The following is a 10,890-nucleotide window of genomic DNA, read 5'->3' as shown; positions in this document are numbered from 1 at the left end:
TTGCATGTCATTTGCAAGAGAGCGAGAGAGACAGAAGTGAGAGGGAATACATCTTCGGGGAGAATTTAAACCAAAATTAGTCCCATGATATTAAAGACAATAGAAATAGTTTAAATAGAGACTTCCTTTGCCTTCAATTACCTTTGGAAGAGCAAAAAAAGTCATTATTCATTTACCTGGAAATGTTGATCTTCAATTCCTCCATGTGGATGGACATCTGCCTAAGCTGATCCTTTAGAACACTGAAATTCTCTTCTTTAAGTCTAATTTCTTCTTCTTTGGTTTGAATAGCATCACTGAACTTCCTCTCCCATTTCTTGGCTTCATCTATCACCCTGTCCCGATCATCCTGGAGGGAAGACATGCTCTTAGTGAAAGCTGCAAGCTGGGCCACAGTACTATCCAAGTTTTCCTGAAGTTGCTTAACTTCCTTGTCTTTCTTGTTCAAAGTAACCTGAATCTCTCCAAATGTCTCTTCTAAGTGGACTTTTTCTCTATGCAAAGCATCCAGTTTCTCTTGCATATTCTTCTTCTCTTTCAGGTGTTTCTCCTCTACCTGCTCCAGTCTTCGCTCAAGATCTTCATCCTTTTGTTTCATTTGGCTTTTAACTAATTCTTTATTTGACTGAAGCTCCTTTTTCAACTTGAAATTGTCTGCTAGGACCCTTGCTGCTTCACTTTGAGTGTCATCTAGCAGTACTTTGAAGCTAGCTAATTCTGTTTCTGCCTTCTTGCGATGTTCATTGGCTTGAGCCAGATTTTCTTTGGTTATTTCCAAATCTTTTTGGGACTCAGTCTGAACAAATTCTAAGGCCTTAACAGTTCTCTCCAGAGCACTGATTTTCTCTTGGTACCTAATGCAATCCTTCTGCAGCTGCTTTACTTCTTGCTGTTTTTCTTTTAACAGCTCCTGAAGTTCCTTTGCATGACTTTTATTGCCAGGCCCTTTCTGAGCACCTTGTATTTTCTCCATATATTCTTTTCGTATTTCTGATTCCACCTTAGTTTTCTCCTTGACTAACTGCTGCTTTTCTTCTTCCAATTCACTCACACACTTTTTAAGGTTCTGCATCTCAGATTCTAGTAGCTCATTTTTGATTTGGGCATCTGTAACATCCTGATAATAATTCCCAATGCTTCCATTAAGTTCTGCTAATTGATTCATAAGCCTCTCTTCCAAATCATCTTTCTCTTCCTCTGCTGTCTCCTTTAGCTTGGTAACTCTGGCAAGTTCTTCTTGGATTTGCTGATTTAACGAGTTTATTTTGGTTACTTCTTCCTGAAGCTTTTTTAGTTCACCATCCTTTGCTGATATTTGACTCAATAAAGCAGCTCTCTCATTTTCTAAAGTCTGGCTAAATTCCTTGTCTTTCTGCTTGTCCTCCTCTAATTCAGTGATTCTTTCTTTGAGCTGATCCATCTGCTGTAGGTAATTATTAATTGCATCATGTAAGCTGACATTCTCACTTATATCAGGCTTGGCGCTGTTCTCTGAATGAATGGATTCTGAATTTTCAGACCTTGGGTTCACACTGGGAGAGTTTTGCTCATGGGCCTCACCTGGAGCAGAGTGGGTTGCCTCTTCAGTGACAACCATCCGGTTATCATGTTTCTCAGTGGCCTCCAGGCTAGCTTGTTTGGATACATTACCTTCTATCTGATGCTTTAAATCCTGAACCTCTTCACTTAAAGAGTCCTTCTCCATCATTAAAGCCTCAAACTCCTTAGAAAGGGTTTTATACTCTGTTTGGACCCTTTCTAGTTCCTCCTTCATGTCAGAATTGGAAGAAAGAAGTGCTTCCATACTATCTTTAGATGTACCTCCTGCAGGGTGTACCTCTGCTCTAAGCCTCTCGTTCTCTTCTTCCAACTCTAGGATTTTCTGCTGTTTAGATTTAGCAAACTTTCTCATCTTTTCTTTCATCTCCTCCATTTCCTGTTTAGCTTCCTGCAACTGCTTTTCTGTCTCTTTCTTGTTTCCTTCTGTGCTTCTTAACTTGCCGTATAGTTCTTGCTTCTCTTGCCTCACAGTTTCTACCACATGCTGAATCCTTTCTGCCTCATTACTAACATTCTCATAGGACTGCAGAAGAATTTCATATTCCTTTTGTAACTCTTTGTGTTTCTCTTGCCACTCAGTGCTTTCTGCAATCTTAGAACATTTCAAAGATTCAATTTCTTTCACTAAGTTTTCCTTGTCTTCAGTAAGACCCTCCAGAGCTAATTTCAGACTTTCACAAGAACCACTGAGACTTTGATTTTCCATTAAAGATCTGTCCATTTCTGCAATGAGTTTGTCTCTTTCTTCCTGAAAAAGAGCTAACTTTCCTAAGAATATATCTTTCTCTTTATTTTGAGCAGAAACTTGGTTTTCCACATCTGCCAGAGACTTGGTGAGATGTTCAGTGGTATCTCTGGCCAAAGACAACTCTTCTTGGAGACGTTTGTTTTCTTTTAGTACTTCTTTTCGGGAAATAAGGGCAGCTTGCAGTTTCCTCTGTATTTGTTGCTTTGCTTTACTTTCTTCTCCAATCTCTTCTGGTTTCTGCTTCATTTCACAAAGCTCCACCTGTAACTGCTTTATCTTCTCATCATGTGCTTTGGCTTGCATTTCCAGCTGTGTATGCAGAGCCTTCACTAAATCCTCTTGTTCTGTTATCTCTGTCTGTACTTTAGTAAGGGCTGTTTCCTTTGCACTAAGCTGTCCAGAAAGGTATCTAACTTCTTCTTCTTTTTTGCTTATGAGTTTTTGCAGTTCACCTAGTTCAGGCTGTAATTCTCTTAAATGTTCTAATCCAGTGATTTCTAGTTGACTGCTTTCCAGTTGTTGCCTCAGGCTTTCTGCGTGGGCTTCAGCTTCATGGGATGCTGCCTTCAGACTTTGGATTTCTAAATTCTGTTTATTTATCTGCTCTTGTAACTGAAATACCTCTTCTGATTTTTTAGTCAGCTCACTTACTGTAGAGCTAACCTTCAACTCTAACTCTTCTTTCTCAGCCTCTATTTCTTTCAGCTGTGTCTTAATCCGGGCAATAGCAGTATTGCCCTGCAGACCATTTGTATCTCCAGGATGAGAAGGCCAGTCTGGGCACAAGTCAGACTCTGAAGCAGGTTGAGCAGGTTGCTGCTCTGTGGCTTTGAATAAAGGTTCTTCTAAACCTTGACTGGGAGAACCTGGTTCCTGCTGGCCACTGCCTGGGAGTTTTCTGTCCGAAGATTCCTTTACTTGAATCTGTAGTTGCCTTAGTTGGTTCCCAATGTTCTCACTTTCCTTGCTTTGCTCATCAAACTGTTCTTGCAAGCGATTATAGTCATCTTTCTGTTGCTTGAGTTCCTCCCGAAGATGTCTTTCTTTCTCCTGTGCCTTTTTTAGAATCACCTTGCGAGAGGTTAATACTTCCTGTAGCTTCTTTTGAAGTTGCTCCTTTTCTTTTTCAAGGTCCACTATTTTTTCTTCCAGTTCTGGTTTCCAGTGTTCTCCACTACCTGCACCAAGTGGACTGATGGCTGCTGCTTCTTTTACAGGTGCTGCTGAGTCCCCATCACCTGCATCCTTGTTACCTGTGGTTAACTTTTGGATAACTGTTTGGTTTTCAATGATTTCTGCTTGGAGCACATCTATTTGGTTTGTCTTCTCTTGCAAATTCTGATTCATCTGTTTGACCACAGCCTGTAACTGTTCTTCAGCTGCTGCCTTTTCTTCCAAATCCTTCCTTACGTGCTCTAGTTCCACTTCCTTCTCGGATATTACCTGTTTTAAAGATATTACCATTTCTATTTCTTGGCACTTAGAAGTCACACATTTTTCTAAGTCTTCTTTGCTTTCTTTATCTTCCTCCATTTCCCTCCTCTCACTCTCACTGAGTGGGGTGTCTTTCCTGGGTTCATATTTCACTTTGGCCAATTCCTCTTCTAATCTACTGACTCTCTGTAGAAGTTCCTTTCTGTTAATAAGAGCAGCCTGGAGCTTTCTTTTTCTCTGCTCACTTTCTTTCTTTACAAGGTCTAATTCATACTGAAGTTCTTCTTTACTTATTAGCCCTACTGGGTTCAGTTCATCATAATTCTGTTTAATGCCAGAAACTGTTTCTTTATCTTCTTCCACCTGCTCTTTTTTGGCCTCTTCAGCTCTGGATAATAAATTCAGCTGTTCTTTAAGTGTCTTAATTTCAACCCCAAGAGAAAACTTCTCTTCATTAAGCTGAACCATTTTCTCCATCATACTAAAGCTGATTTCTGTCACTTGCTGATCCTTCTCCTCGATGGTTTGTTGGAGGATTTCCACATCTTTCTTTTTCTCTAGTAAGAGTTGGTCCATATTTGCTATTTCAAGTTCCTTCTGTGAAAGAGCCTGTAAAAGTTCTTCCACCTTATTTAAGATATCCCTCTCACGGTCTGCCCCCTCGAGCACTTCACTTTCCTTCTTCTGCAGCTGGCTCTGCAGGCTTTTGATCACTGTACTCTGCTCGGAAAACTGAACCTGCACATCATCCAGTTCGTTCTGTAAAACTTCAATCTTTACATCTTTAGATTTGGCTTCTATGCTGAGACTGTGGATCTGTTCAGTGAGCAAGTTGTGATGAGCAGTCTGGCTTTCATAGTCAAGTCTTCTTTGCCTTTCTGCTTCTGCAAGGTTCACTTCCAGTTGCTGTACCTGAGCCCTCAGTTCCGTTACCACACTAAGTTCCTTCACCTGAGAAAGAAGCTGGTCTCTTTCTTCAGACAAAGCAGTGAATGCACTATTCGTGTTTTCAGCATTTTTCTTAAACTCTTCAATCAGCTGGGTTAGGTTTCCTATTTCCTTAGCTTTCTCATCTAAATTTTTCTCATAGATCTCTTCTGCTTTATGAAGGTTTAGCTCAAGCTCCAAAATTTGACCTTTTAGCTTTTCCAATTCATCCTGGTGATACTGACAAATACCTGATACCACAGAAGGGGATTTACCATCATCATCCTGCTTTGCTGATTTTAATTCCATTCCAGTGTCATTTAAAGATATTTCCTCAGATGTTCTGTGTTGGTATTTAATGCTCATCTGTTCTTCTTTCTCAGTTGTTGGAAGACCGCTCTCTTCATTTGGCATGGGGGGAAAATGTTGCCCTGTATCTTCAAGCAGTACTGTCATTTTAACTGGAGGTATTCCTTCACTCTCTGTCTGTTTCATTTCTTTTTGGTCAAGGACCTCAGGGTCACCCTCTGCCCTTTTGCCTTGAAGCTGCAACTTAAGGAATGCAATCTCCTCTTGGGCTTCTTTCATTTCCAACAATAAAATGGATAGTTCTTTATGCTTCTGAGAAAATGTGTTCTCCAGGACAGCTTGTCCACTTTCCTCAGCAGAAGAGCTGCTCTTGTTGAGCCTGGCAATATCAACCATGCTCATCTGTTTTTAAAAAAAGAAAGAAAAAGCCTCAATCAAATGTTTTATAGAAAAGAGCCTAAGTAGGGACTTCCCTGGTGGTCCAGTGGTTAAGACTCCGCACTCCCAATGCAGGGGGCCCAGGTTCAATCCCTGCTCAGGGAACTAAGATCCCACATACCGCAACTAAGCCCTCACGCCACAACTACTGAGCCTGCACACTCTAGAGCCTGTGCACTGCAACTAGAGAAGCCTGCGTGCTGCAACGAAGACCCAGTGCAGCCAAAATAAATAAATCTCCAATATAAATAAATAATAAATAAATAAATTTATTAGAAAGAAAGAAAGGGAGGGAGGGAGGAAGGAAGGAAGGAAGGAAGGAGCCTAAGTAAAAACTGGTATTTTGTGCATTTTCCAAAACCTAAAACTTTTCTGTCCAAACCTTCCTACCATAAAACTGCTAAATACTTTTAAAATCAGTTTTCCCAACTTGGACCTCTGAGGGCATCCTGTCAGTCCTGCACTGAGGTCATGTCATATTCATAAGACCTAAGGAAACCTGAGACTCATTTTCTAAATATTCCTCACTTGGGAAACTTTCTTCAGATTAAAACTACTTATTTCTCCTAAGAACTGCTTAAAAATAAAAAGGGAAGCAGGAAATGAATTAAATTTTTGTTTCATCCCATGCCAAGGAGGAAGTTAGGGATTCCTTTTCCTAAACTATCTATTGAAATGGGAAGTATTAGATAAGACAGCCATTAACAGACAAATATCAAACATGTTGATTGAGATAAATTACCAGGATAAAATAATCAAAAAGGAGTTCTGTTGGGGATTGGGAAGACATTATGGACCTGTTTTACAAAATATTAACCAAGTTACTATTACAAGGATTACTGTGTTAGACTGCTCAATCCACATAAATTATTCTATAATTGTTTTCTTGGGAAACAAAACCAGTGACTCTCATGGCAAATTTAGTATTTTATTAAATGAGTTTGGGGACATGGGTTCAATCCCTGGTCTGGGAAGATCCCATATGCCACAGAAAAACTAAGCCCGTGAGCCACAACTACTGAGCCTGTGCTCCAGAGCCCGCGAGCCACAACTACTGAACCCATGTGCTGCAACTACTGAAGCTTGTGCACCTAGAACCCGTGCTCCACAATAAGAGAAGCCACCGCAATGAGAAGCCCATGCACCGCAACGAAGAGTAGCCCCTGCTCGCCACAACTAGAGAAAGCCCACGCGCAGCAACGAAGACCCAACACAGCCAAAAATAAATAAATTAATTAATTTTTTTAAAAAAGGAAGTTACATTATTCCCCAAAGCCATTTATGAGTCTATCACTGACTTCTTGATTGGAAGGACAATTAAACACTTTACAGCTAACAGTACTCTTAAATCAGCAGAATATTGAGCAACCATACATTTCTTACAGTAATTTTTAGGTTATAAAAAGCACCATTCTCTGACGATACCCTTTTTAATATAATCCTAAGTGAAACTGTGCCAACTGGGGAAGGGGATTTGGGGAGAGACTAGAGACTTTATCTAATCTCTTCACAGAGAAACTTTTCTGAGATGGGTAAAGAAGCTGAAATAAATGATAACCTAGCATGAAAAATGGGTTATCAAATCCCAAACAAGTGCTACTGTACTTGCGTTGGTTCTGAACGAACAAAAAAATTCCAAATATTTAGAAACAAATGAGAGTAAAAGATAAATAATAACCATTATGACCCTTAAATCTCACTTTCCAGGTAATGTAATTCTCTGTCAACATTAGAAAACTGCAGAAAAGCTTAGGTTTGAAATTACCTCCCTTTGATTGAGCTCATATTCTGATTATTTTAAGGATGCATCGGTCTTCCCTGGTGGCGCAGTGGTTAAGAATCCGCCTGCCAATGCAGGAGACATGGGTTCAAGCCCTGGTCTGGGAAGATTCCACATGCCACGAAGCAACTAAGCCGGTGCGCCACAGCTACGGAGCCTGTGCCCTAGAGCCCGCGAGCCACAACTACTAAGCCCGGGCACCTACAGCCTGTGCTCCACAACAAGACAAGCCACCGCAATGAGAAGCCTGCGCACCACAACGAAGAGTGCCCACTCACCGCAACTAGAGAAAGTCCACACACAGCTACGAAGACACAACACAGCCAAAAATAAATAAATAAAATAAATAATTTTAAAAAAAAAAGAATGCATCACTTACCTCACTGACGTCTCTATCTGCCTCTCCAGTTCTCTTCTGAGCCTCTAGGAGAGTAATCTGAGAGGACAGTTTTTCTGAAAGTCACAAAATAAATATCCTTAGAAGATAAATGTAGAGTGTTTGAAAAAAACAGAGGTATGATTGTGTATGAGGCTATTTGAGATGCATGAAATAACCAAGGGGAAAGAACAGACAAAATAGTTCGGGGGAGATAAAACGTTTATTTTATTAAAGAAGTTGCAAAAGAAGATGAGAAGATGAGATATAAGATAGAATGGTACTAGGTGTTAATTATTAACCTGAGTGAAGTATAATAAATAGTGGAAGGCATTTAAAAAAATGCCAGAGCATATGACAAAAAGCAGCTATTTCTGTGGCATAATTTGGGACTTCTAGGGCAATAAATTTAACTTATCTATAACCCTTCTGTATTCATATTATACATCATGTATTAATATAGCACTTATAATGTCTTCAACATTCTTTCACATATGTTCATAAGGATGTCAAATTTTAGCACTAGAAGGGAGCTATCCAATCTCCTCAGTCACCATATGAGGAAACAAAGAAATGACATGACCTACAGCTAGTTCATAGAGCTGGGATCAGAATTCAGTCTTCTGAGTTCCACCCCATGTTTACAAAGTGTATATTTAAAAAGGGTAGTAGTACCTTGGAGGATAAAAATATTGAGTATTAATAAGCCCCCAAGAAGTTTATACTCTTTCTGAGAAGTTAAGACAAATATACTAAAGAAACAAACAAAAGCAGCTTTTTTTTTTACACTACATCCAAATGTCTTAACGTGACCTACATGATTTGACCCCACTTATTCTACAAACTCTTCTGCTTGTACTACCCCTTTTTTGCTCACTCTAATCCCAAGAACACCGGCCTTCTTTCTGTCTGCAAACATATCAAATTTATTCATACCTCAGGGTGTTTGCACTGCTCTTCTCTGCTTGGGATTCGATTTGCTCAGCCTCTTTTTGCATGGCTGTCCCCTTTTCATCATTCCGGTATCAAGTGCTCAGAGAGGCCCACCCTAACCACTCTGACGCTACTTTCTTCTTCCCCCAGGCACATGTGCAGTAGCCTGTTCTATTTTTAACCTAATACTTACCACTCCCTGAAATTTTCTTATGTATATACATGTTTATAGCCTGTCTTGTCCTCTAATATGTTCAGAGCAGTATCCTTAGCAACTAAATTAGTGCCTGGTACATAGGAAAGGCACCATAGATATTTGCTGAATGAATGAATGAACATTTATGAAACAAATGAATTCAAGATTGTATATAATATGTTCAGACATTTCACAAGATTATTTGAGGAAGGAGCACAGTGGTAGAAATGGAAGCACAAAAGGTGAGTTTAATAGAACATGACTCATAAAGCAAAGGTAACCTATGAGACCAGACACAAAAACTAATACAGAAAACAAGTCCAGTGACCCCTGCAGGAAAGAACAAAGAGAATGGAACTCACATAACCTCTAAACCACAGTGAGCTACATGAAAGTGACAGGGACTGCTTGCAAAACTACAAAATAAGCATCATGGATAAGATCTCAAAGAAGTATTTCCAGTGGGTTGAATAATGAACTGAATTTGTGGTGTTCTTTCTTTATCAGCAATGGTGGGACTAGTCTAATAAAGGTATACGATCCCTAGTTTATAGCTAAGTGGAACTGTAAGATGGTTAAGTTGGAAATATTGGCTATAGACTTTAGGAAATGGTACAAACTTTATTTGGTATTCATCCTCACTCTTAAAGATAAAGCATGGTAGTCAGTTACTCCAGGATAAAATAGATAAGTAAAACGTTATTAACTACAAGTTATTAAAACCATAAGGTCCTTATGAAGCAGGTGACAAATGGAAGGAGGTATTATCTTCATTCTTACTAACTGTTCACACACAGTCCAATAGAATAAAGTGCTAAATTTAGTTCAATCAAACAAAACTTTATTCAGCAGCCACTCATTTGCCAGGTACTATTCTAGTTCCTGGTAAAGCAAAAGATGAAAAAAAAAATGGGCCCTGCCCTTGAAGAGCTTATACTTTATCTCTGAAGAGCTTATAGTATAAGACATAAAATTATAAATAGATGATCTTAATACAATGTTAAAGGAAAGCAATTTGGAAGCACAAAAATGCATTTAACCCAACTTTGGGAAATTAGGATCGACTTCCTGAAAAAGATAATGCCCTAGTTGAGGTCTGAAACATGAGTAAGAATTAGCCAAGCTAAAGAAAAGGGATAAGGTTCTAAACAGTATATAGTATGAGCAAAAACCAAAATGGTTTCTACCTCTGAACCTTTATTTATACTGATCTCTATTATCTCACCCCACAAATTTATTACTAGGAAAGTCTTTTCTGTCTTTATTTTGGCTATTTAAAAATTCATTGTCTTATTAAGGTCCTATTCAAGCCATACTTCTGAGAAGATTCCTTGGCCACTCCAAAATGAATATAATACAGATCTCCTGCAGCATCTATAGCCCATACTGCAAAATGTTATACTTATGTAAACACTGGTATTGTGCTTAAATTGTTTAATGTGTATTAATCCTAACTTCAATAATTACCAGCCATGCTGTCTAAGACCTTTATTATCATAGAATCAGAGAATCTACATGTTATACATATATAGTGATAAAATTAGAGGCACTTGTGGGCTAAGAAGTCAGAGAATTATGGTTTTCATTTATACGTACCATTCTCAGCTTTCAGCTCCTCCAGCTCTATAGAATTAAAGAGCAAGGCTCCCTTTTCATTCTCTAGTTCTACCACTCTCTTCTGCAAAAAGGCAATACTCTCCTCAGTGACTGCCTAAATTGTAGAAAGACAACAAATTAATGATTCTCCAGTACAAAACTCTCATACTAATGTCCAGACAGCCTCTGGCATTTTTGTCTGCTAAAAGTTCTCCAGCCATGAAAATACTTTAAAAATAGCATCTACTTATCTGCCTAGGTAACCTTTAAAGTAATACTTTTCATCTGAAGACAGAAAGAGAAAAATCTTTCACACAAATTCCCAATTCGTTGGCTTTTGAATTTAAGACTGAAGTCTGGATTACAAAGAGAGAAATCCCAAGTCTACTGCACATGAAAGAAAATTTTCAGAATCCAAAAAACTAAAAGTGCATTATGAGTTCTGGAAAAACTTCAAGTAATCTAATATATGTGTAATTGGAGTCTCCAAAGGAAGGGAGAGAGTCAAAAAAATATTTGACTAATTAACGGCAGAAAATTTTCCAAATTGATGAAAACTATAAACAGAGAGATTCAAAAGGCAAACTCCAAGC

The 10,890-nt window shown here is 38.8% G+C and overlaps 1 protein-coding gene across 10 annotated transcripts in view; it reads right to left on the bottom strand.

Moving 5' to 3' along the window:
* GOLGB1 (golgin B1) overlaps positions 1-10,890 on the bottom strand; it is a 90,431-nt gene that overhangs the window by 25,383 nt on the left and 54,158 nt on the right. For all 10 annotated transcript variants that reach the window (XR_011074318.1, XM_068546636.1, XM_068546637.1 and 7 more), the window contains 3 exons: positions 10,298-10,412; positions 7,576-7,649; positions 177-5,380 (listed from right to left, as the gene is read on the bottom strand). Coding sequence is in view for 9 of the 10 variants with exons in the window: in XM_068546636.1 (XP_068402737.1) it covers positions 177-5,380; positions 7,576-7,649; positions 10,298-10,412 (5,393 nt within the window). In the remaining variant the exon portion in view is untranslated. The remainder of the gene's footprint in view (positions 1-176; positions 5,381-7,575; positions 7,650-10,297; positions 10,413-10,890) is intronic.

The sequence above is a fragment of the Eschrichtius robustus genome, chromosome 6, assembly GCF_028021215.1.
Source record: "Eschrichtius robustus isolate mEscRob2 chromosome 6, mEscRob2.pri, whole genome shotgun sequence".
Taxonomy (NCBI): Eukaryota; Metazoa; Chordata; class Mammalia; order Artiodactyla; family Eschrichtiidae; genus Eschrichtius; species Eschrichtius robustus.
Note: the sequence above shows the minus strand (reverse complement) of the source record. Positions and strands in the feature narration are given on the sequence as shown.